The 23,725-nt window shown below is 39.6% G+C and overlaps 1 protein-coding gene across 7 annotated transcripts in view; it reads right to left on the bottom strand.

Moving 5' to 3' along the window:
- Window positions 1-23,725, bottom strand: part of TRDMT1 (tRNA aspartic acid methyltransferase 1) — a 73,335-nt gene that overhangs the window by 10,836 nt on the left and 38,774 nt on the right. For 5 of the 7 annotated variants that reach the window (XM_079773793.1, XM_079773797.1, XM_079773798.1 and 2 more), the window contains 8 exons: window positions 18,595-18,666; window positions 17,913-17,978; window positions 16,386-16,455; window positions 14,970-15,053; window positions 13,434-13,777; window positions 11,412-11,469; window positions 9,935-10,064; window positions 462-1,013 (listed from right to left, as the gene is read on the bottom strand). In XM_079773793.1, coding sequence (XP_079629919.1) covers window positions 913-1,013; window positions 9,935-10,064; window positions 11,412-11,469; window positions 13,434-13,777; window positions 14,970-15,053; window positions 16,386-16,455; window positions 17,913-17,978; window positions 18,595-18,666 — 925 coding nt within the window. In that variant the 3' untranslated portion in view covers window positions 462-912. Of the gene's footprint in view, window positions 1-461; window positions 1,014-9,934; window positions 10,065-11,411; window positions 11,470-13,433; window positions 13,778-14,969; window positions 15,054-16,385; window positions 16,456-17,912; window positions 17,979-18,594; window positions 18,667-23,725 lie in introns of those variants that run through there. The other 2 variants (XM_079773794.1, XM_079773795.1) reach the window with 2 other exon arrangements.

The raw sequence follows: 23,725 nt of genomic DNA, 5'->3' as shown, positions 1-23,725 counted from the left end.
AATCCGGGACTGCTGGCTCCCAACTGCTTGCCTGCCTGCCTGTCTGATTGCCCCTAACCACTTCTGCCTGCCAGCCTGATCACCCCCTAACCACTCCCCTGCCAGCCTAACTGCTCCTCTGCCAGCCTGATTGCCCGATTGCCCCCAACTGCCCTCCCCTGCCGGCCCGTTCACCCCTAACTGCCCTCCCCTGCCGGCCTGGTCGCCCCTAACTGCCTTCCCCTGCCAGCCTGGTCACCCCCAACTGCCCTCCCCTGCAGGCCTGGTCACCCCGAACTGCCCTCCCCTGCAGGCCTGGTCCCCCCAACTGAACTCCCCTGCCAGCCTGGTCACCCCTAACTGCCCTCCCCTGCAGGCCTGGTCATCCCCCAACTGCCCTCCCTCCCCTGCAGGCCCAGTCACCCCCAACTGCCCTCCCCTGCTGGCCTGGTCGTCCCCAACTGCCCTCCTCTGCTGGACTGGTCACCCCTAACTGCCCTCCCCTGCTGGCCTGATCGCCCACAACTGCCCTCCCCTGCTGGCCATCTTGTGACCACATGGGGTTGGCCATCTTGTGCGAGAGTGTGATGGTCAATTTGCAAATTACCTCTTTATTATATAGGACTGATGAAAACATTAAAATTCTAATGTTCCTAAAGTTATTTAATACCATATTATAAAAAATATTATATATATATTTAATGACTTCATATGAAAATATATTCAACTAAAGAATAACAATAATTTCACTTTACAAAAGACAGTAATATAAATGTAAGAAAACAAATTGGCATTTTTGTGATACATTCAAATTTGTTATGAGAGATTTAAGTTAATTTAGTTAAATTTTGTCAAAATTAATTAAACTAAAATTTCAGAATTACCGTCTGGATATGAAGGAATACTATGACCATCTTTCAAAGTCATTTAAGATTATCCGCATAGTACTTTGATTAGTTTAGCTACTACATGTACGTTGAGACTATTTCCAAGTAGTCGATAACGCTGTTTCACTGTTATATTCTCAGGAAATCCTAGAAAAGAGCGATAACAATGTGTAATCAATCATTTGTAATAATAACTTCAGAGATAAGAGGATATATCTTTTAGTAAGAGCACCGTGGTCATTTACATAAATAAGTCCCTAAGGTCTCCACAAAGTTCAATTAACAAATGAGAATTTAGAGATTTAGATCTAAAAATAGTATGTAAGAGTACCTTGTGTACACAATGTGATGTTGTCATATCCCATATCATACTATGCGCTGTGCACACACATATATACATATAACATTCACAGTACTCCTAGATATTTATATATTAGTGTACTTTAGGAAAAACAGTGGCTACCATTATTTCACAGTGTTTTATTTAATAACAGGTTTTTGAAGATACAATTCACATTCTATAAAAGTCACCCTTTTAAAGTGTACAATTCAATGGTTTTTAGTATAGTCACAAATTTTGCATACATCTCCATTATAATTCTAGAACATTTTGTTGTTGTTAATCTTCACCTGAGGATATTTTTTCCATTGATTTTTAGAGAGTGGAAGGCAGGGAGGGGGAGAGAGAGAAAGATGGCGGGGGAGAGAAAACATTGATATGAGAGAGACACATAGATGAGTTGCCTCCCAACTGAGCCTCAGCCAGGGCTGGGGATTGAACCTGCAACTTAGGTGCATGCCCTTGACTGGAAATGAACCCTCGACCTTCCCATGCATGGGCAGATGCTCTAACCACTGAGAACACTGGCCAGGGCAATTCCAGGACATTTTAATCATCTGACAAAGAAAGCCAACCAATAGCTAACATCATACTAAATGGTGAAAAGCTGAAAATTTTCCTCTAAGATCAACAACAAGACAAGAATGTCAATTCTCACCACTTTTAGTCTACATAGTATTGGAAGTTCTCGTCAGAATAATTATGCAAGAAAAAAGAAATAAAAGGCATCCAAATTGGAAAGGAAGAAGTAACACAATCACTATTTGTAGATGATGTGACATTGTATACGAAAACCCTAACTACTCAACTAAAAAATGGTTAGAATAAACAAATTCAGTAAAGTTGCAGATACAAAATTAACTTACAAAAATCTGTTGTGTTGCTATACACTAATAATGAACTATCAGAAGGAGAAATTAAAAAACTATCCAATTTATACTAGTAACTGCATCAAAAAGAACACAATACTTAGGAAGAAATTCAACCAAGGAGGTGAAAGAGCTGTATGCTAAAAACTATGACTCACTGATGAAAGAAATTGAAGAAGACAGAAATAAATGTAAAGATATCATGTACTCATGGATTAGAAGAACTAATATTATTAAAATGTCCATATTACTTAAAGCAATCTACAGATTCAATGCAATACCTAATATAATCCCCATGACTATTTTCACAGAAATAGAACATACAATCCTAAAATTTATTTGGAATCACAAAAGACCCAAATAGCAAAAACAATTTTGAGAAAGAACAAAGCTGGAAGCATCACACTCCCTTATTTCAAACTATATTAGGAACATATAGTAATCAAAACAGTATGGTATTGGTATAAAAACAGAGTTATTGATCAGTGGAACAGAACAGAGCACCCAGAAATAAACCCATGCATATATGGCCAATTAATTTATGACAAAGGAGGCAAGAATATAAAATGGGGAAAGGATAGTTTTTTCAATTACCAGTGTTGAAAATTTTGGATAGTCACATGAAAATAGACTATTTTACATTGTACAGAAAAATTAACTCAAATTTAAGTCTTCAATCTTGAACATAGACTTGAAACCATCAAACTCCTAGAAGAAAACATAGGTGGTAACCTCCTTGACATAGGTCTTGCATATGATATTTTTGTATATAACTCCAAAAGCAAAGGCAAAAATAAACAAGTAAGACTACAACTAAAAAGCTTCTACACAGAAAAAAAAAATCATCAACAAAACAAAAAGCCAGCTCTGGATGGTTGTGCAGTGGTTAGAGCATTGGCCTATAAACCTCAGTTGCTGGCTTGATCCCTGGCCCCCAGTTGGGGCATGTGTTGGGAGGCAATCAGTCAATGTGTCTCTCTCACATGCATCTCTCTCTCTCTTTCTCTTCCACTCCCTTCCTCCCTTTTTCCCTTCCTCCTTCTTCTCTCCCTTCCATTCTCTCTAAAAATCAATGGAAAAATACCCTTGGGTGATGATTAAAAAAAAGCGAAAAACTAACCTACTGAATGAGAGAAAATATTAAATAGTTGTAAACTAGATATCTGATAAAGGGTTAATATCCAAAATATATAAAGAACTCAAATAACTCAATAGCAAAAAACAAAAAATAAAAAAACAAGCAATTCAATTAAAAATTGGCAGAGGAAAAGACATTTTTCCAAAGAAAACATACAGATAGCCAACAGTCTCATAAAAGCAAGCCCAACATCACTAAGCATCAGGGAAAAATCAACACTACAATGAGATATTACTTCACACCTGTTAGAATGGTGATCATCAAAAAGACAAGTACTATAAAGTATTGGCGAGGATATACACTGTTGATGGGACTACAAACTGGTTAAGCCACCATGGAAAATGTATGGAGGCTTCTCAAAAAATTAAAAAATAGAACTACCATATGATTCAGTAGTTTCACTTTGGATATTTACTCAATAAAAACAAAAACACTAATTAGAAAAGATATACACACTTACATACCCACTACAGCATTATTTACTGTAACCAAGGTATGGAAATAACCTAAGTGTCCATCAATAAATGAATAGAAAAGAAAATGTTGTATATACAGTATATACAACAGAATACTATGAGCCATAAAAAAAGAATGACATCTCACCATCTGTGACAACATGAATGGAGAGGGCATTATGCTAAGTGAGGTCAGACAGAGAAAGACCATATGATCTTACTCATATGTGGAATCTAAAAAGAAAACCAACAAAAAAGCTCATAGATACAGAGAACAGATTGGTGATAGAGGGGGGCAAAATGAGTGAAGGGGTTCAAAAGGTACAAAAGGTAAAAAAGGCTAATATGCAAAGTGTTCCCTCAGGAGTTCGATCGGGAGACCGGGAGTTCGATCTCTCGCTATGATGTGTACTGACCACCAGGGGGTGGCATGGAATGAAGGAAGGCCCTTGCCGGCAGCCGGAAGGCCCCAATTGGTCCTGATCGCTGGCCAGGCCTAGGGACCCTACCTGTGCATGAATTTCGTGCACCAGGCCTCTAGTAGTAAATAATACTGTATTCCATATTTGAAAGCTGCTAAGAGGGTAGATCTTAAAAGTCATCATCACACAAAAAAATTACAACTATGTATGGTGAAAGATGTTAACTCAGGCGTCCTCAAACTATGGCCCACGGGCCACATGCGGGTGTTTTTGCCATTTTGTTTTTTTACTTCAAAATAAGATATGTGCAGTGTGCATAGGAATTTGTTCATAGTTTTTTTTAAACTATAGTCCGGCCCTCCAACAGTCTGAGGGACAGTGAACTCTCCCCCTGTTTAAAAAGTTTGAGGACCCCTGTGTTAACTAGACTTATTGTGCTGACCATTTCACAATGTATATAAACAGCCAATCACTGCTGTACACCTGAAACTGACATAATATTATATGTCAATTACACCTCAATTTTATAAAAAGCTAGTACTATTAGTGGTCACTCACCATTCCCCCTACCTGCCCCTCAACCAGTAATCTACCTTCTGTCTCTGTGGATTTGCCAGTTCTGAATATCGATATAATAAAAGCCTGAGCGACCATTACAGCAGAACGACCGGTTGCTATGATGCACAATGACCACCGGGGGGCAGATGCCCAATGCAGGAGCTGCCCCTGGTGGTCAGTGCGCTCCCACAGGGGGAGTGCTGCTCAACCAGAAGCCAGGCTCACGGCTGGCGAGCACAGTGGCGGTGGCAAGAGCCTCTCTCACCTCAGCGTCAGCGCTAAGGGGCAGCAAGCCAAGGAGTAAGGAGCAGCGAGCAGGCAGGCGGTAAGGAGCGAGGGGTCCCAGACTGCGAGAGGGCACAGGACACACAGGCCACACGGGCCTCTAGTTTCATATAAATGGAACCATACAATATGCTGCTTTTGTGTCTGGCTTCTTTCACTAAGCATAATGTTTTCAAGGTTCATTTATGTTACAGAATGTAACAATACTTCATTCCCCTTCTACAGCCAAGTAACATTCTATTGTATGGATATGCTACATTTTATTTATCCATTCATTCATTGATAGAAGCTTGGTTTTTTTCTACTTTTTAATTATTATGAATAAAGCTGTTATGAACATTAAGTATACATTTTTGCATGGACATTTATTTTTCCTTCTCTTGGATACCCGTAGGGGTGAAATTGCTGGATGAAACAAAAACTCTCTGTGTAACATCTGAGAAAGTGTCAGACAGTTTTTCCAAAGTGGCTGTGCCATTTGATATTCCCATCAGCAATATACAAGTGATCCGATTTCCCCACATCTTCTTTAGCACTGTTATTGACTTTTTTGTGAAATGGTATCTATTATAGTTTTGATTTACATTTCCCTCATAACTAATGATGCTGAACATCTTTTCATGTGCTTATTGGGCATTTGTCTATCTTCTTCAGAGAAATGTCTATTCAAATCCTTTGCCCATTTTAAAATTTGATTATTTTTCTTTTTATAGTTGAGTTGTATGAGTTATTTATATATATTTAGGATACAAGTTCCTCACAGTTGTTTTTTTATATTGTGCTTCCACAAATGAACTTTCTCATAGTGAACTTCTATTTGCTACATTCTTTTTCAAAACAAAATGGCCCATGGATACTACATTTGCTGGAACAAAGCCTTGTGAGTATCAACATAAAAGATTATATATGCCTCAGAGTGTAGAGCATGTTAGTTATAATGTTAGAAATTCACATTCAGTATCCTTTGGCATAGCAATTATATAAAAGAAAAGCAAGTAGATAATAAAATGAAGGGAGGCAGGGTGGGGAGTACAGGTTAGAGATTAACCAGAGAACTTATATGCACATATGCATAGCCCATGGTGAAGGCCTGGGAGGTGCCAGTGTGGAGTGGGTCCATGGGAAAAAGAAAAAAAAGAAAAAGAAAACAAAGGGGACGTCTGTAATAATTTCAACAATAAAGATAATTTTTTTAATTATACAAAAAAAATCAATAGAAAATACTTTAAAAAAAAAAAAAAAGAATAGTAGCATTTCATATACTTGTGAGGACCAAAAGGTAGGTAGAGCTGATTAGGGTAAAGTTGCTTCATCAACACCTGACATTATATTTACTACAATAAAATAACAGTGATTGCCATAGTAAAACTATATTTGCAATTGAGCATAATAATAAAATTGCTATTATAAAGATAATATGTCTTAGGCAAGCATATTAGTCATCTCAAAAATTAGTAAGTTCAAAGTATTCAGAGGTACAAATATACCTACAAACAGACTTTTAAAATATTGTAAGGATGATCTTTTGCAATATAAATTTGAGAACAAGTCAGATTTGTAAAAATTATATATGTCTGTGTATTTTATATCTAAATATAGATATTAAAATCTAAGCTAGCTTATGGAAAGATTACATAATTTTTAAAAGGTGTCTTTAAAAAAACTTAGATACATTAAAAATAATAATAATCCTCATAGACAAAAAAAAAGCAAAAAAGAATAGAATGAGGTCAAGTTAGCAGCTTTCCTTTAGTAAGTGTAGATGAGTGTTCCTCTCTTCCAAAGCCTGCTCTCTCATAAATGCATGCCACCAGTCACAAAGAGAACCAGGACAAATGTACGGAAAAGTCAATGCACATCCATCATTGCCAGAGGACGGGCAGCTCACACAGGGCCCATTTGGGACCTAGAGTCAATAAAGTCAAAAGTGCAATGAAAGGACAGTTCTGTCAGAGTGCTGCTCAGTGGTGACATCAGGGCAAGTCTGACTATACAAACAGATCACATATTTGAAAAAAGGTTAACCAATGAAAAAGGCTTTTTTTTTATGTGTCATATACATATATTTTCAGAGAGCTATGAAAAAATCTAATTTTACCCATCTAAAATTTTTAAATAATGAGAAAAAAATCTTTACAAAGTAAAGGCTATAAAAACAAATAAATGTTTATGATTTACAAAATAAAGGCTGACACTTAAATTTTATATTATGTGTCAGGGTGTAAACATTTTACATATACTAACTTACTTGTCACAACAACCCTATGAATTTAGTGCTGCAATTATCCCCATTTTACAGATGTGTAAACTAAGGCAGAGAGTAGTTAAGGTAGAGCTAGGATTCAAACTCAATCAGACTCTGGGGTACATGCTTAATTTCAATATTATGAAACTGATGAGTATTATTTGAAAAAGCTCTCAAATAAAACAGGAAATATTCGTTATTACATAATAAATCTCTTTTCTCCCTTTAGTACTATTGTAAAAAAAAAAAAAGAAAAAATAATAACAAGGAGAGCAGACTGGGAATTAAATTCTTGAGTTTAACTCTGAGCTCTTTGTTTATTTTATGATGTTCTCATTCATTTTGTGACATAAACTAAGACAAGGAAAGTCTATGTTTTTCTTAAATAACACTCCCCAGGATATTTGTGACTGAATGAGATCACCAAGAAAAAAGCAGACTACAAAATAAACCTGGTTGCTGTGACTATGCTCAGAAAATCAATTACCAAGAGGGTAGTCAAATTGTATTAGCAGTTTGTCACTCTGCACAAAAGGATGTGCTCTAAAACTTCATCTGTAAATCCATTATACAGAATTTAAAACCTGATCTATTTAGCCCATTAGGTGCTTCAAGAATAGTACTGTATTACTATTATAATAATGTTGGATTTAGCAATTTGGCTTTTCTGCATTCAAACTTCAGAGTTATCGAAAACACATTCCCTCCTGGTATAGCCCTGGAAGCACATTAAGGAGGTCTGTCTTTCCCCTTCTCGTGAGCCAGGTACTGGGAGCACAGCCACCCCAGCCTAGGACATGCCATCCACACAGGGCAGAGCACAGGGGCCACAGCCTAAGACATGCCATCCACACAGGGCAGAGCACAGGTGCCACAGCCTAAAACATGCCATCCATACAGGGCAGAGCACAGGGGCCACAGCCTAGGACATGCCATCCACACAGGGCAGAGCACAGGTGCCACAGCCTAGGACATGCCATCCATACAGGGCAGAGCACAGGGGCCACAGCCTAAGACATGCATCCACACAGGGCAGAGCACAGGTGCCACAGCCTAGGACATGCCATCCACACAGGGGAGAGCACAGGTATCACAGCCTAGGACATGCCATCCATACAGGGCAGAGCACAGGTGCCACAGCCTAGGACATGCCATCCACACAGGGCAGAGCACAGCCACCCCAGCCTAGGACATGCCATCCACACAGGGCAGAGCACAGGGGCCACAGCCTAAGACATGCCATCCATACAGGGCAGAGCACAGGGGCCACAGCCTAGGACATGCCATCCACACAGGGCAGAGCACAGCCACCCCAGCCTAGGACATGCCATCCATACAGGGCAGAGCACAGGGGCCACAGCCTAGGACATGCCATCCACACAGGGCAGAGCACAGCCACCCCAGCCTAGGACATGCCATCCATACAGGGCAGAGCACAGGGGCCACAGCCTAGGACATGCCATCCACACAGGGCAGAGCACAGCCACCCCAGCCTAGGACATGCCATCCACACAGGGCAGAGCACAGGGGCCACAGCCTAAGACATGCCATCCATACAGGGCAGAGCACAGGTGCCACAGCCTAAGACATGCCATCCACACAGGGCAGAGCACAGGTGCCACAGCCTAGGACATGCCATCCACACAGGGCAGAGCACAGGTGCCACAGCCTAGGACATGCCATCCACACAGGGGAGAGCACAGGTGTCAAACAGCCTAGGACATGCCATCCACACAGGGCAGAGCACAGGTGCCACAGCCTAGGACATGCCATCCACACAGGGCAGAGCACAGGTGCCACAGCCTAGGACATGCCATCCACACAGGGGAGAGCACAGGTGTCAAACAGCCTAGGACATGCCATCCACACAGGGCAGAGCACAGGTGCCACAGCCTAGGACATGCCATCCACACAGGGCAGAGCACAGGTGCCACAGCCTAGGACATGCCATCCACACAGGGCAGAGCACAGGAAGAGGGACCAGGAAGAGACAGGGCTGCTCTAAGACGCAAAGGCAATGTGTCCCCATCTCTTAAGAGCAACAGCCCCTGGAATTCCCAGACTGCGAAAAGAGTTAGGACGTTGTCTTCCTCTACAGCTGTCTCTATCTTAGTTTTGTTCCCGAGATTCCCGGCATCAGATCCCCTAATTTTCATAGGTTCTGGCACCTGTGTCCTGAGTCACCCTTTCTTTCCATTAGGACAGCTCCTCCTGGACTGCTTCTCCACCTTCTCTTTTCTCCACTCAAACTTCGTAGGAAAGGACATAAACGCATGAGTGATAAGAATGCATCTTCGAATGCAAAAATAATAAATAAATTCGTCAACCTCCTTTTAATTTTTCATAAAAAAGACAATTCTAGGCATTTTTTCACACAATCTAATGTTGGGTTATTATTAAAACAGGACCTCTGGGAGCAAGAAAATAAGCTGGAGAAAGACACTATTAACACCCATCCATGAAGGAGGCGGGAAATTGCTGATTTGGCTCCCTGTCCCTGAAAATGACTCAGGACCATAACTGGAGTGAAGGGGGAAGGACACAAGTTTAAAGGGACTGGTCTGAGGCAGGCTGTAAATGAACATGAAAGGCGAGGAAAGAAAAATGTCAATTAATTGCACAATCAGGAAAGAAATAAGGTTTCTTACATCCATCTGTCTAAGCAAAGATTTCTTCATAAAATACACATATGAGTCCCTAATGAATTTGGGGATCTTTAATAAACAAAAGCTGAGATTTGCGTGTATCCCACATACCAAAGTCTGGAGGAAATCCAAGGAGATTTGCAATTTCTTTAGGAGTGAAATATCGAAGTTTAAGCATTAACAATTTTGTTATCTTTTCTTCTTGTGATAAATTGGTAAGAGATTTGTAGATATTCTCAATCTGTAAGAAAAGCCCCAAGATAACTGATAAAGTAGATTGCAATTAGATTTGTTAAGACAGACTGTCAAACTACAGCGGGAAGGCAGGGGAGGGTTGTAGGAGGGGCGGGAAGAGATCAACCAAAGGACTTGCATGCATGCATATAAGCACAACCAATAGACGCAAGACACAGGGCAAGGGGGTGGGGGTGGGGTGAAGGCAAGTGCGGGGGGGGGGGGGGGGGGAGGGGGAGGAGTGGTGGCGGGGTAGGGGAGGCCGGGGGTGGGGGGTGGGGGGTGGAGGTCAATGGGGAAGAAAAAAGAGGAGACATATGTACTACTATTTGTAATACCTTAAACAATAAAATAAAATAAAATAAATAATAAGTTCTTTCTGCTTACAAAAAAGAAAAGATCACCTTTTGTGAGATAGTTTAAAAATGATGGAATGTCTGCTGTAACACATGACAGCACAGGGCAAAATGTCTCTTCAATAAACTACATAATTGGCTCATCAATGGCAATATAAACTTCGAAAATGAACAAAAGCTCAATGTTCAACAGATCAGGATACTTGCAATGTATCTGTCATTTTTGATTCCTCAAAATTAAATAAGAATATAAATAATAAAAGACAATATAACAAAAAATAGAGGGAAATATAAAAAAACTTGATCAATCAATGAGGTCAATTTTATAATGTTTAACAGATACATCATTAAAATGTTTACTGTTTATTATCAATTTCATAACATTTTCTTAAAATAAAATATATTTAATAAATATGATTTCTCAAATACAGACATTCAGTTGCCTCTGATAGGATTTTAACATGGGTAGATCTTATTAATAGTGAGTTTAAATCATTATAAAAGAAGATAATGTGATTTCATTTCAAACTTATTCAAAAGAATAAAATTTGCAAAATATCAAGCTTATATTCAACCGTGATACCATAAAGAGTTTATAATTGAAATATTAATAAAATGCTTTGCTAAAACATAGACTTCTTTCCCTAAAAGTCATAGTATGTGCTCCAAAAGAAGTCCCCAATTTTAAGATATTTGTACATAATTTTAGAGAAATTAACTGTTGCACACTGAATGTCAATTTATTCTTTGTGGAACAAAAAATACAGAGGTAAGAAGAAAAAGAAAATAAAAACAAAATATTCTTTTTACATAAACTTATGCAGCAAGAAAATTTTCTATAGTAAAGAATTACTATATCTGAATATAAATATGAATAATATATATCCATTTCCAATAGAACATGTAAAATTATTTTGACATTCTCAAATTTTAAGTATTAAAAATAATTTTATTTAAAATAATTTTCAAATAATTAAGTTCTAAAGCATGCATAGTACCTGCACATCCTCTGCAGTCTGTAACACAGATCCTGTCCCTTCTACGTACCTCCCATAACTGAAAAATTAACACAAATATTATCTAATGTATTTGTTAATGCAAAATTTCTTAAATATTTCCTGAATAAATTAACCAATCTACATAATTCTATCCTTCTGTAATATTCTGATATCATCATATACATAGGCTTAATGATTTAAAAAATAACTGGATGAGGGTAAAAGGTCATTTTATTTAAGCTTCTCAGACACTAAATATGGCAGTTTTTTGAGTTGTGTAAATACTATTTTGAATTATGTATTATCAATTGCCATTTCTTTGTATTGTCATTTTTAAAATGTTCACCACTTATAAGTATGAACTTGTTCCAATTTTATATCTAAATACTATTCAAATTTATATCCCTTCTACTTTAAACCAAATGTTAGGAAGGTAAAAATAAATTGCTGCTCTTTTTTTATAATGCCAGACTATCATTTCTTCTCATGAACACAAGGTCCTACTCTCCAGTATCATGACGAATATGGGCCCACTCAATATGCATCTGCCTCTTACTGTAACACAGTACGTTTTTACTCTTTTCATACAACAATGAGACTACACAAGGTATTAGTAATATTTCTTCCCCTAAGATCATTGCCAAGCTGGTTGTTCAACATATTATCATTATTCTTTTTCCTAATAGATCAATTTAAAGTATAAATTAAAGAAAGAAAGTCACAGCAGGGAAAAATTGTTCTCAAATTGTTTTCTCACATATTATATATGTATATTTGTATTATCCACACTAAAATAGACTTTTACAGTAAGGCTTCTTTTATATCATTTTTATAGCTACAAAAAAAAAATCAAGGCTGTTTTTTATTATAAAATTGATGTCTTGTTTTATAGAATCCTAAAAAGAACCTATTGGACTTGGAAACAGACAACAGCTGAGTGAAGTCTTTTAAGGTAATGAAAAGCAATAAACCTGTTCTCCTGTAAGTACAGGGGCAAAGTATGATAAAATCAGAATGAATCTGGTATGATTATATCATGAACATAGTGTCTTGTGCAAGATAGCTAGCTAGTGAGTAAAAAGAGAAGACTACGTGTCAAATGAAGTTGAATAGCATTAACAAAGCTGAGTCAGGGATCTTTCACATTTTCTGGAAAGACCTAAATTTTACCTTCTTTTTAGGTTTTAAAATATTGGTGAAAAATATATTAACATTCAAGAAATAACCCAAAGGTAACCAGTAAAAGAAATTATGATATACCCATACCATGATAATAGAAAAGTCCTTTATGTACTTATATGCAATAATATCCAACTTATATTGTGCAAAATAAGGGCACATACATAAAAATAGATATAATATGTTACCACTTCTTAATGGAGGGGGCAAAATATACATGTGTATTTAAATGCACCTTTACACATAATACCTCTGGAAGATTAGACAGTAAATTGAAATCACTGGTTACATGTAGTGAGGAAAACTGAATGGCCAAGACACAGAGTAGAAGGGAGTATTAAAATCTTAGTGCCTTTTGTAATTTGAACTAGGAGAATTTATTATTATTTACAAAACGGAATAAAATTTAAAATGTACTCTAACATGAGCCAGATGATTCAATTTTGTATTTTGATATTAAAATTTAATTTCTTCTTATATATTGATCATGAGAGAAAACATAAACTTTTGAGGTCTGATGTGGCATAAAATGAAAGGTGCTAAAAAATTAGTAATTTACCCCGTATATAAACCATGTTTTAAGCTCTCATGGAAGTCACCAAACAAATGGCATTGTCTTTTATGAGCACTTTTATGGGTTGTGTACATACTGTTCTGCCAGAAGGAATTTTCACTCAGGTATTCTATTGGAACATGAAAGCAGGCAATTAAGGGTGGGGGAAAAAATTCTAGCAGAAACATTTTATAAAATGCTCCTTGTTTTGAGAAGAACTAGAAGAGAAAACAGGTATAAAAACCTGGTTATTTTGGATATACCATGAATAGTTTCTCTTAAAAACCTACCCTTTTGTAAAGCACATGGACCTTCTGCAAGTGGGCTGAACAATGTCTAACAAAAGAGCATATCGCAGCAATGACTTTGGTGGTAAAAAGTACTGATTCGTGTCAATATCATCTTCAAGAAAATCTTTTAGCATTTGTACAGAGAGATCACTGTCCTGTTGATGCTTCCGGTCAATTTCCTCTGCAGTTTCAAGCTTAAAAAGAATGGCTTCTTTTCCTGAACACTGTCTGCTGCTATGAAAGCAAACATTTGGTTCAATTTTCTTTCCTTCAGTTTTATTTACTGCATCTATTGCATGCTGTTGAGGATGTTCAGATTCCATTTTGGGAAACTCCATCAGTACCTGGCATTAAACAAAAATATACATATTGTCCAAAGCTTTATTAAAAATAAAATAAATTAATAATGTCCAGTCAACATTATATAAAATTATTTTAGCTTTTATAAAGTTGTCATTTGAAAGATAAAAACTGTGGTTTATTTGTATTTATACGAGTTATCACAAGTTATTCTTCATATAGGTATAGTATCATCTGACTGCAGATTATTTATTTCATGGAGTTGCTGCTTTGTGTATTTGTTAATAAAAATATTCAACAAAGTAACAGGAAGTATGTTGAATAAATGTAGAGCATCATATCTGTGAAAAAAGTTTAGAAGCAGCATTAACATTTCTAGAAAATGTACTTTGGATTCAAGTTTGCCATCTCCTTCATCAAAGAAGAAAAACTGGAACATACCCATGATCTAAAGGAAAACTAGTAATTAAAAAAGGAAAAGCACTTTTCACCCTGAAAGGTTATTTCTACTCCTGAGTCCCATAGGAAAAACTTGTTCCTGCAAAACATGTAACCATATATAATGTCCTATTTTGTAAAACAAAAAAAGTTCCAGGAATTTTTAATGAAGTCTTTGTTAAAATGCTTTGTACATTCTTTTTGGAATTGCCCACTATGGAAGGGAGATATATTGGTACTGTATTGCAGGGGATTAAAATGACACTATTGACCCCTGTTAGTAGGACATGACTTTTAAATTCTCATCTGTGATAGTTACGGAGAGCTTCACTGAACCACTGAAACTCTATTAATCAGACCAATTGCTGAGAGAAGGATGTATAACTTCTTGCATAATTAGATATCCTATCTCTAGCAACTAAGCATTTTATTCTAGTTTGTATTACTCATTACTACATTTTAATCAATTAAAGCTAAATAGCATTGACTTCAACGAAAACGGAACCAATGGATTTTGTTGAAGGAAAAAGAGGGTAACTGCACTAATGGTATTTTTTAACTTTTAAGTCATTTTTTTTTCTAATGATGAAAGAAAATTTTTGTTTTGTTTAAGGCAATAAATGTGGCAACAGGAGAAGAAAAGGCCTAGGGGATAGACCTATGCATGGTTTATTATAGATGCAATAAGATACATAGAAGCCTCTACAAAGTAGTTCCTGAAATAAATGAGCAGACTGAATATATTTACAATATATATATATATATTAATGATGATGATAACAACAACCATAATAATACCTGACCAGGGGCTTGAAAAGGTAATGGCTCTGACTGAAGCTTTGCAATAAGGAAATACCGTAGCCTTGAATTTGGAATGCCAAGCTGGAAATGAAAGAGATCTCTATCAACTGTTAGCACCTAGTAAAGAAACTCATACAGGTATACATTTAGTCTCTGCCATAAAAATTCTGTTACAGAGTTGTGGAAGACTACTTTGCACAAATCCTTAAACCCTTTAAACTGCTGCTTTGTACCTTTATTTTGAATTAAATAAAGATTGAATCTGAAAAATCATATGTCTATGAGTCACTTTAATTTTATATTTTCCAGGTAAGAAGTTATATAGACATTTTTACATTCACTATTGATAATATAGTAACTATAAAATATAGTTATTCTTGGGTATTTGTTACCTCATTTTATTAAAAAAAAAGAATTCACTAAATTTTAAAGTTAAAAGGCAATAAATATTAAAATTAGAGATCAGATACATTTTCAATTTTCACAGTGGAACATCTAATTTTTTTATTGGTGTTAATTTCTTTTTAGGTTTAAAGTGTAATATTACTTTATACAGTCCATGAAGAACAGTTCCACATGCAAAGTAAGTGTTCATTCAATAAAGATTTATTGAATATATGAGCAGACTGAAAGGAGTAAGATGGATAGAGGTTACAATCCCCTTATTATCTACAGCATCTATTTTTTCCCCCTTGCTATTTGGGTTGACTATAAAGTAGTTGACTATAAACCCTGGTCCGAAGAGAAGTCATTGTGAATGATAAGAATTTTTTAATGTACTTGCTTTGTAATCTTAAAATACAATTAAGTTCAATAAGGACAACAAAAAATGAAAACAAAAACATGGACATCTAATTTTTGAAATGGGTTTTCTTTTAATTTCAGGGCAAAGAACTGTAAAACGAAAAAGATGATAATAGGCTAACAAACAGAAAGACAAAAGAAAAATAGACAATGATAATTATAATATCAAAGGTGTATCAAATTCTTATAATAAATTTCTTACCCATGAAATAGAAGCACTGTTTGCATATTAATGAAATGTCCCAATAAAAGGAATTAAAATATTATGATATGTTTCTTTTTTTTTTCTATTTTGGATTATTCTGAAGCATTACTAAACTACAGCACACCCATTGTGGAAATACACCATATGGCACATAATTTCAAAATACACTTATTTTTTTCTGTGTAGAAAGAAAAATATATTCTCTATGAGCCTCAAGTTATATATTTTTCATAAAATAAGTATAAATGAATATATAATCCTGAACTATATTCTTTAGAAAGTAAAACCCATATCTGAAGTAATTTTAAGATTTACCTATAATATTATTCAAATAGATCTATTCTTCTTACTGATTCAAATTCCCTTTGAGAAAATTTATATGAGTTTATAATTGTGGTACCTACAGAGGTTGGCGATAATAGAAATTCTTGGTACTGAAAGCCGCAATTTTCTATTGTTTTTATTAACAGGTCTCTGAAAAGACAAAAATAAAGGGAAATGAAAATGAAATGCTTTCACCTTAAAGTTGGGATCTTATATAAAATATTATACATAAAATTTCATTTTAACTGAAAACTGTTCCTCCACTCAAGTTGTTTAGAAGGAGAACGATCCTAGGTCTTCTTTAAGTGCAGTACTTGAGAAATTACATTTCTCAAAAAGACAACGATAATTTCTATTTTAAATAAATACAGCTATCAGATAATTTATCCAAACTAATGAGAGACAGAATTGCTAATCTACTGATGCTAAATCTGCCATGGGAAATGGAACTATCTGTAGTAAGTCAGATGGGAGGATACTGCTAAAGAGAGCAGCTAAATAAAAAGTGTGCATGCTTTCTCTCCAGCTGGGCTACCATCGGAAAGGGCCCCAGTACATGGCTTGCTTCCTCTGTCTCACTGTATGACAGGAAAAGCCTGTCCACAGGACCAATTCTTTTTTTTCTTTTTACATTAAATTTGTTGTGGTGACATGAGTTAATAAAATAATATAGGTTTCAAGTATACAATTCTATGATACATGATCCGTATGTTGCATTGTGTGCCCATCACCTAAAGCAGTGATGGCGAACCTATGACACGCGTGTCAGCACTGACACGCGTAGCCATTTTTGATGACACGCGGCCGCTGAGGCGGCTGCATGCCGAGGATGAAACATTTGCTGCTCCTGAGGATGAAACATTTGCGAAATAATGTTTTTTCCTCAAAGTGACACACTACCCGAGTTATGCTCAGTTTTTTGGCGAAGTTTGACACACCAAGCTCAAAAGGTTGCCCATCACTGACCTAAAGTCAAGTCTCCTTCTGTCACCATATATTTGACCCTCTTTACCCTTTATTACTCCCCCACACCTCCCTTCCCTCTGGTAACCACCAATCATACTGTTGTCTGTGTCTATGAGTTCTTATTTGCTTGATTTTCTTATTTGTTCATTGTTACTTTCAGTTTTATATTCCACATATGAGTGAAATCATATGGTTCTTAACTTTTTATGTCTGACTTACTTTACTTAACATGATATTCTAAAGATTCTTCAACAGATGACTGAATAAAGAAGATATGGTATACATACACAATGTAACACTACTCAACCATAAGAAAAGATAAAATACTGCCATTTATGACAACATAGATGGATCTTAAGGGCCAATTCTTAGTGAAAACATTTCTACTTCTAAAGAACTAAGCACCAATATAAGCAGCTAAAATTGAGAAATACCAATCTTATTAAAATAATTGCTCATTCTGGAAAATTTCAAACATCAGAATGGGAGAGAATCAGTTTAACTTAACTTTGTGATGCTTTTCAAAATCAATATTAATGAATAAAATATATAACATATAAAATGTCAGAATGTACATGTTTATTTTTAAGATCTTTATTTCACAACAGCTAAGATGAACACAAGACAAATATATGTTTTACCTTGCAGAAGATACTTCAAAACCTTTAACATTTTCTAAAAGAATATACTTCGGTAATGTTTGTAACCTAAAAAAAAAATGCAAAAACAAAACCAATAGAATTCCAAAAATCTCATTGTTAAGAAGAACAAAATAAAGAAATTCCTTATTTGTGGGAAATATGAGGTAAGCAATTTTCTGAACTCTCATTTTTTTATAAAATAATTTTATAAGGGATGAAGACAACTCATATTTTATTCATTTTCCCCATAATCATGGCATACCTGATAAAGTTAATATTTAAAATGTTAATTTCTATTGAGTTTATCTCAAAACATGGGTTCACACAGAGCCTCTGATGCAACTCAAAGGCTGCCATTTACACAGGGCTAGCACAGGCTTCCCGGCCATGGACAACAGCATTCGCTAACATACACTTCATCTGCATTAATACTATGAGCAGAGGCAACAGAATTTAGCTATTAGGCTGTAATTCCCTGTCACTCACTGTAATGGCAACTGTGGAATCAGCAAACATTTGCAGTTATCTTATTATTCATGACAGAAGAAGATAAATGGCATGCACAGTATCTGCAGGCAGCATGTATAAACTGCTAATCTCTATAAAATGTCCAACATCACATTCTGCCAGATCCACAGTTTTAAATTCAAGGTAAGCTTGTACAGGAATCTAAGGTTTTTACCTTGGAAGAATATCTAGAATATATAAGAAGCTATTCGTCCTTGGATCAGTCACATCACCTTGCAGACCAATTCTAAAGGGATTGAGAAAGCACAAGTAAGTTTATCAAAAATGTTATATAAAGATATCAAATCTCTTTTAAAAAGTCACAACCAAGTGCATTAAAATTAATTGGTCTTCACAATAAATATGATCATCTGTGTTGCACAGAGGACAAAATGCAGTTATTCTTTTTTTTTTTTTAAAAAGCCTTGCCTAATAAACAAACTTAAAATTTATTTTTACAAAACAAAATGCCAAACAACTTACATGAGACAAAGAAGAAAAAAAAGTCAATGAAGAATAAAATCAATTACTCTCCTAATATAGCTTGGATTGGGAAAGATACACACACACAATTGCTGATGGCACCATTTGCTCTGTCCAGATGAGACAACAAAAGTTCCAATGAATGAGCTGGTTGGGTAGAGAGGCAATAAAGAGCTGATGGCATTGATGACTTATCACCATCTAAGCAGATCAGAATAGTTGTTAATACTAAAACAATCTCGTCCAATGTAAAAAGGAGAAAGTTAAGCTAAAGGCTTGATTCTATAAGCAGGAGTTGTAACTTGGTTACACTAATAAGATCAAAACATCACGTAAACAGGCAGTAGTTGGACTAGCAGTTATTTCTTACAAATAAGATTCAATATAATTATCTGACCATTATGCTATACACCTGAAACTAATCTACATAATAAAAGCCTAAGTGACCATTATGGCGGAATGACCAGAACAACCGGTCACTATGATACACACAGACCACCAGGGGGCAGACGTTTAACACAGGAGCTGCCCCCTGGTGGTCAGTGCACTCCCACAGGAGGAGGGCCACTCAGCCAGAAGTCAAGCTCATGGCTGGCAAGCACAATGGTGGTGGTGGGAGCCTCTACCACCTCCGTGGCAGCACTAAGGAGCAGCGAGCCATGTGGTAAGGAGCTGCAAGCAGGCGGGCGGTAAGGAGCGAGGGGTCCTGGACTGCGAGAGGGAGGTCTGACTGCCGGCTAAGGCCTGATCCCCAGGGAGTAGAAAGAAAATTAATATCTGGGTGCATTAGAGGGAAACTACAAAAAAAAAAAAAAAATAATAATAATAATAATAATAATAACAAAGGCAGAGAACATCTTAAAAGTAGTCAAAAGAAAATGGGCAGGCAGACATCCCCCAAGAGGTCCCAGACTGCAAGAGGGCGCAGGCCAGGCTGAGGGAACCCTCCCGCCCGGTGCACAAATTTCGTGCACAGGGCCTCTAGGCTTATATAATAAAGAGATAATATGCAAATTAACCATCACTCCAACACAAGATGGCCACCCCATGTGGTCAAAGATAAGCACCCCCATGTGGACACAAGATGGCCACCACAAGATGGCCAGCAGGGGAGGGCAGTTGTGGGCGATCAGGCCAGCAGGGGAGGGCAGGTGGGAGGGACCAGGCCTGCAGGGGAGGGCAGTTGAGGAGGATCAGGCCTGAAAGGGAGGGCAGTTGGGAGTGAACAGGCCAGCAGGGGAGGGCAGTTGGGGGGACCAGGCATGCAGGGGAGGGCAGTTATGGGGGAACAGGCCAGCAGAAGAGGGGAGTTGGGGGGGACCAGGCCTGCAGGGGAGGGCAGTTGACGGGGACCAGGCATGCAGGGGAGGGCAGTTGGGGGGACCAGGCATGCAGGGGAGGGCAGTTAGGGGTGACCGGGCCAGCAGAAGAGGGGAGTTGGGGGGGACAAGGCCTGCAGGGGAGGGCAGTTGGGGGGAACCAGGCCTGCAGGGGAGGGCAGTTGGGGGGACCAGGCATGCAGGGGAGGGCAGTTAGGGGTGACCGGGCCAGCAGAAGAGGGGAGTTGGGGGGGACAAGGCCTGCAGGGGAGGGCAGTTGGGGGGAACCAGGCCTGTAGGGGAAGGCAGTTGGGGGAAACCAGGCCTGTAGGGGAGGGCAGTTGAGGGGGACCAGGCCTGCAGGGGAGGGCAGTTGGGGGGACCAGTCATGCAGGGGAGGGCAGTTATGGGGGAACGGGCCGGCAGAAGAGGGGAGTTGGGGGGGACCAGGCCTGCAGGGGAGGGCAGTTGATGGGGACCAGGCATGCAGGGGAGGGCAGTTGGGGGTCCAGGCATGCAGGGGAGGGCAGTTAGGGGTGACTGGGCCAGCAGGGTAAGGCAGTTGCGGGGGACCCAGGCCTGCAGGGGAGGGCAGTTGGGGGCAATCAAGCTTCCAGAGGAGAGCAGTTAGGGGTGACCGGGCCGGCAGAGGAGAGCAGTTGGGGGGCACAAGGCCTACAGTGGAGGGCAGTTGCGGGGGACCAGGCCTGGCAGGGGAGGGCAGTTGGGAGGGACCAGGCCTGCAGGGGAGGGCAGTTAGGGGTGACCAGGCTGACAGAGGAGAGCAGTTGGGGGGCATCAGGCCTGCAGGGGAGGTAGGTTGGGGGGACCCAGGCTTGCAGGGGAGGGCAGTTGGTGAAGACCAGGCCTGCAGGGGAGGGCAGATGGGGGGGATCAAGCCTGGAGGGGAGGACAGTTCAGGGGGACCAGTCCTGCAGGGAAGGGCATTTGGGCGGGAACAGCCCTGGAGCGGGGGGGCCGTTGGGGGTGACCAGGCCGGCAGGGGAGGGCAGTTAGGGGCAACTAGGCTGGCAAGGGAAGGCAGTTAGGGGTGACTGGGCCAGCAGGGGAGGGCAGTTGGGAGCAACCAGGTCTGTAGGGGAGGACAGTTAGGAGTGACCAGGCCATCAGGGGAGGGCAGTTAGGGGCAATCGGGCCAGCAGGGGAGCAGTTAGGTGTTGATAAGGCTGGCAGGAGAGTGGTTAGGCGGTGATCAGGCTGGCAGGAAGAAGAAGTTAGGGACAATCAGGCAGGCAGGAAGGCAGGCGAGCGTTTGGGAGCCAGCAGTCCTGGATTGTGAGAGGGATGTCCGAACCCTTCGAGGGATGTCCTACCAGGATTGGACCTAAACGGGCAGTCGGACATCCCTCGAAGGGTTCCAGATTGGAGAGGGTACAAGCTGGGCTGAGGGACACCCCCCATGCACGAATTTCGTGCACCGGGCCTCCAGTGTAAAATATTGAATGTCAATTATAATTAAAAACGTTTTAAAAAAAGATTTAAATTATCAAACAGAAAGAAAGACTTGGATTGGGCCTCAGGTGTAGAAAGAGAGGACCTTACTACTTACCAGCTTCATAGTCTTACATAAGTAACTTAATATCATGCATCAGTTTCCTCATTCATACCTGACAGCAGGGCCAAAACCATCAGTGAACTTGAGGCTCCATGGTAAATTAGAGTATACTTGAATAGACTACTCAGAAACCTTGGTTCCTCTTATTCTGCCCTTTCCTTTCCGCATTCTAACTGATGACAGTACTACAGAGTCAATTACTGCTGCCAGCAGCATAAAACTATATAATGGAGCTGAAAAATTACCTTCACCTAGAAACACTGTAGCCATCATAACAACATATGCAGTGCAATGCATTACTCACATATTTGTGGTGATACTGACATAAACAAACCTACTGTGCTGCCGTACTATGGAAGTACAGCACATATAATTACGTATAGTGCATAATACTTGATAATGATAATAATCGACTATGTTGGTTAAATAATGATTTATGCATTTACTATATTTTTTATTATTATTTTAGGGTGTACTCTTTCTACTTACTAAAATAAGTTACACTGGCAACAGACTTATATAAATACTAGAGGCCCAATGCACAAAGATTCATGCAAGAATGGGCCTTCCTTCCCCTGGCTGTAGGCACCGCCTTCGCTCTGGCCAGAGCCGCCTTTTCGCTCTGGCCCAGGGCCACCTTTCTGCCTTCCTACGCTGCCCAGAGGCCCGGAGCAGCTGGGGCAGTGCGGCTCGGCACCTGCATATGCAAATTAACCCGCCATATTTGTTGGATTAATTTGCATACTCACTCCTGATTGGCTGGTGGGCATCATGAAGGTACAGTCAATTTGCATCTTACTTTTTTATTAGTGTAGATACCAGGGGCCCAGTGCACAAATTTGTGCACCTTGAAAGGAACTGTGGGCCATGAGGTTGCGGTGGGGATAGGGGCGGGTCTCGGCCCATCCTCCACACCTCACCCAGCCCCTCCCACTGTGGGTCCCAGTACCCTTTCTGCAAGCAGCCCACTCCCACCACCACTGCTCCCACACACTGATGGCACTGGCCCCACTCGCACCTGCTGATGGCGTAGAGCGATTGGGGCTGGCACCAGCAGCAGTTGCAAGCAGGGACAGCGCCATCAGTGGGTGCGAGTGGTGGCTGCTGCCTCAATCACCTCTCAGGAATAGGGGGAGGTGGAGAAGCCCTCAGGGGCAATCGGGACTGGCAACCGCCACTCACACCCGCTGATGGTGCCAAGCAATCGGGACCAGTGCCGGGCGCCAGCAGTGGGTGCGAGAGGTAGATGCCGACCCCGATCGCCCCTCAGGAGCAGGGGGAGGTGGAGAAGCCCTAAGGGGCGATCGAGGCTGGCAGCCACCACTTGCACTCACTGACAGTGCCGAGCGATCAGGGCCAGCGCTGGGTGTGAGTGGCGGCTCTGGCGCTGGCAGCAGGTGCGAGCACTGGGCGGGACTGCAGCACACAGGAGCAAAGAATTTTCAGTAACCACCAGAGGCTCGCCCCGATGTGACCGGCAGCCCACCTTGGTCTGGCACCCACTCACCTGCTCCACTATCCCAACGCGGCCGACACCCACCATGTTCCGTGCTCTGCCACCTGCTGCTGATGCCTGCCATGTTCCACGCACACCCTCTGGTGGTCAGCACACGTCATAGTGATCAGTTGTTCAGTTGTTTGGTTGTTCTGCCGTTCGGTCAATTTGCATATTAGGGTTTTATATATATAATTTTTGCCATGTCTTTGATTGCATCATTTTGTCTTGTTTGATTTAATCTCATGCTGTTTCATAAGTTCAGTGTAGCCTAAGTGTACATTGTGTATAAAGCCTACAGTAGTGTACTAGGTCTTCACATTCACTCACATTTACTTACTGACTCACCCAGAGCAACTTTCTGTCCTGCAAGTTCCATTCATGGCAATTACCCACACAGGTGTACCATTTTTCATCTTTTACACCATATTTT

Source organism: Cnephaeus nilssonii (genome assembly GCF_951640355.1).
Source record: "Cnephaeus nilssonii genome assembly, chromosome: 1".
NCBI classification, from domain to species: domain Eukaryota; kingdom Metazoa; phylum Chordata; class Mammalia; order Chiroptera; family Vespertilionidae; genus Cnephaeus; species Cnephaeus nilssonii.
This window is presented reverse-complemented; position numbering and strand designations above follow the sequence as displayed.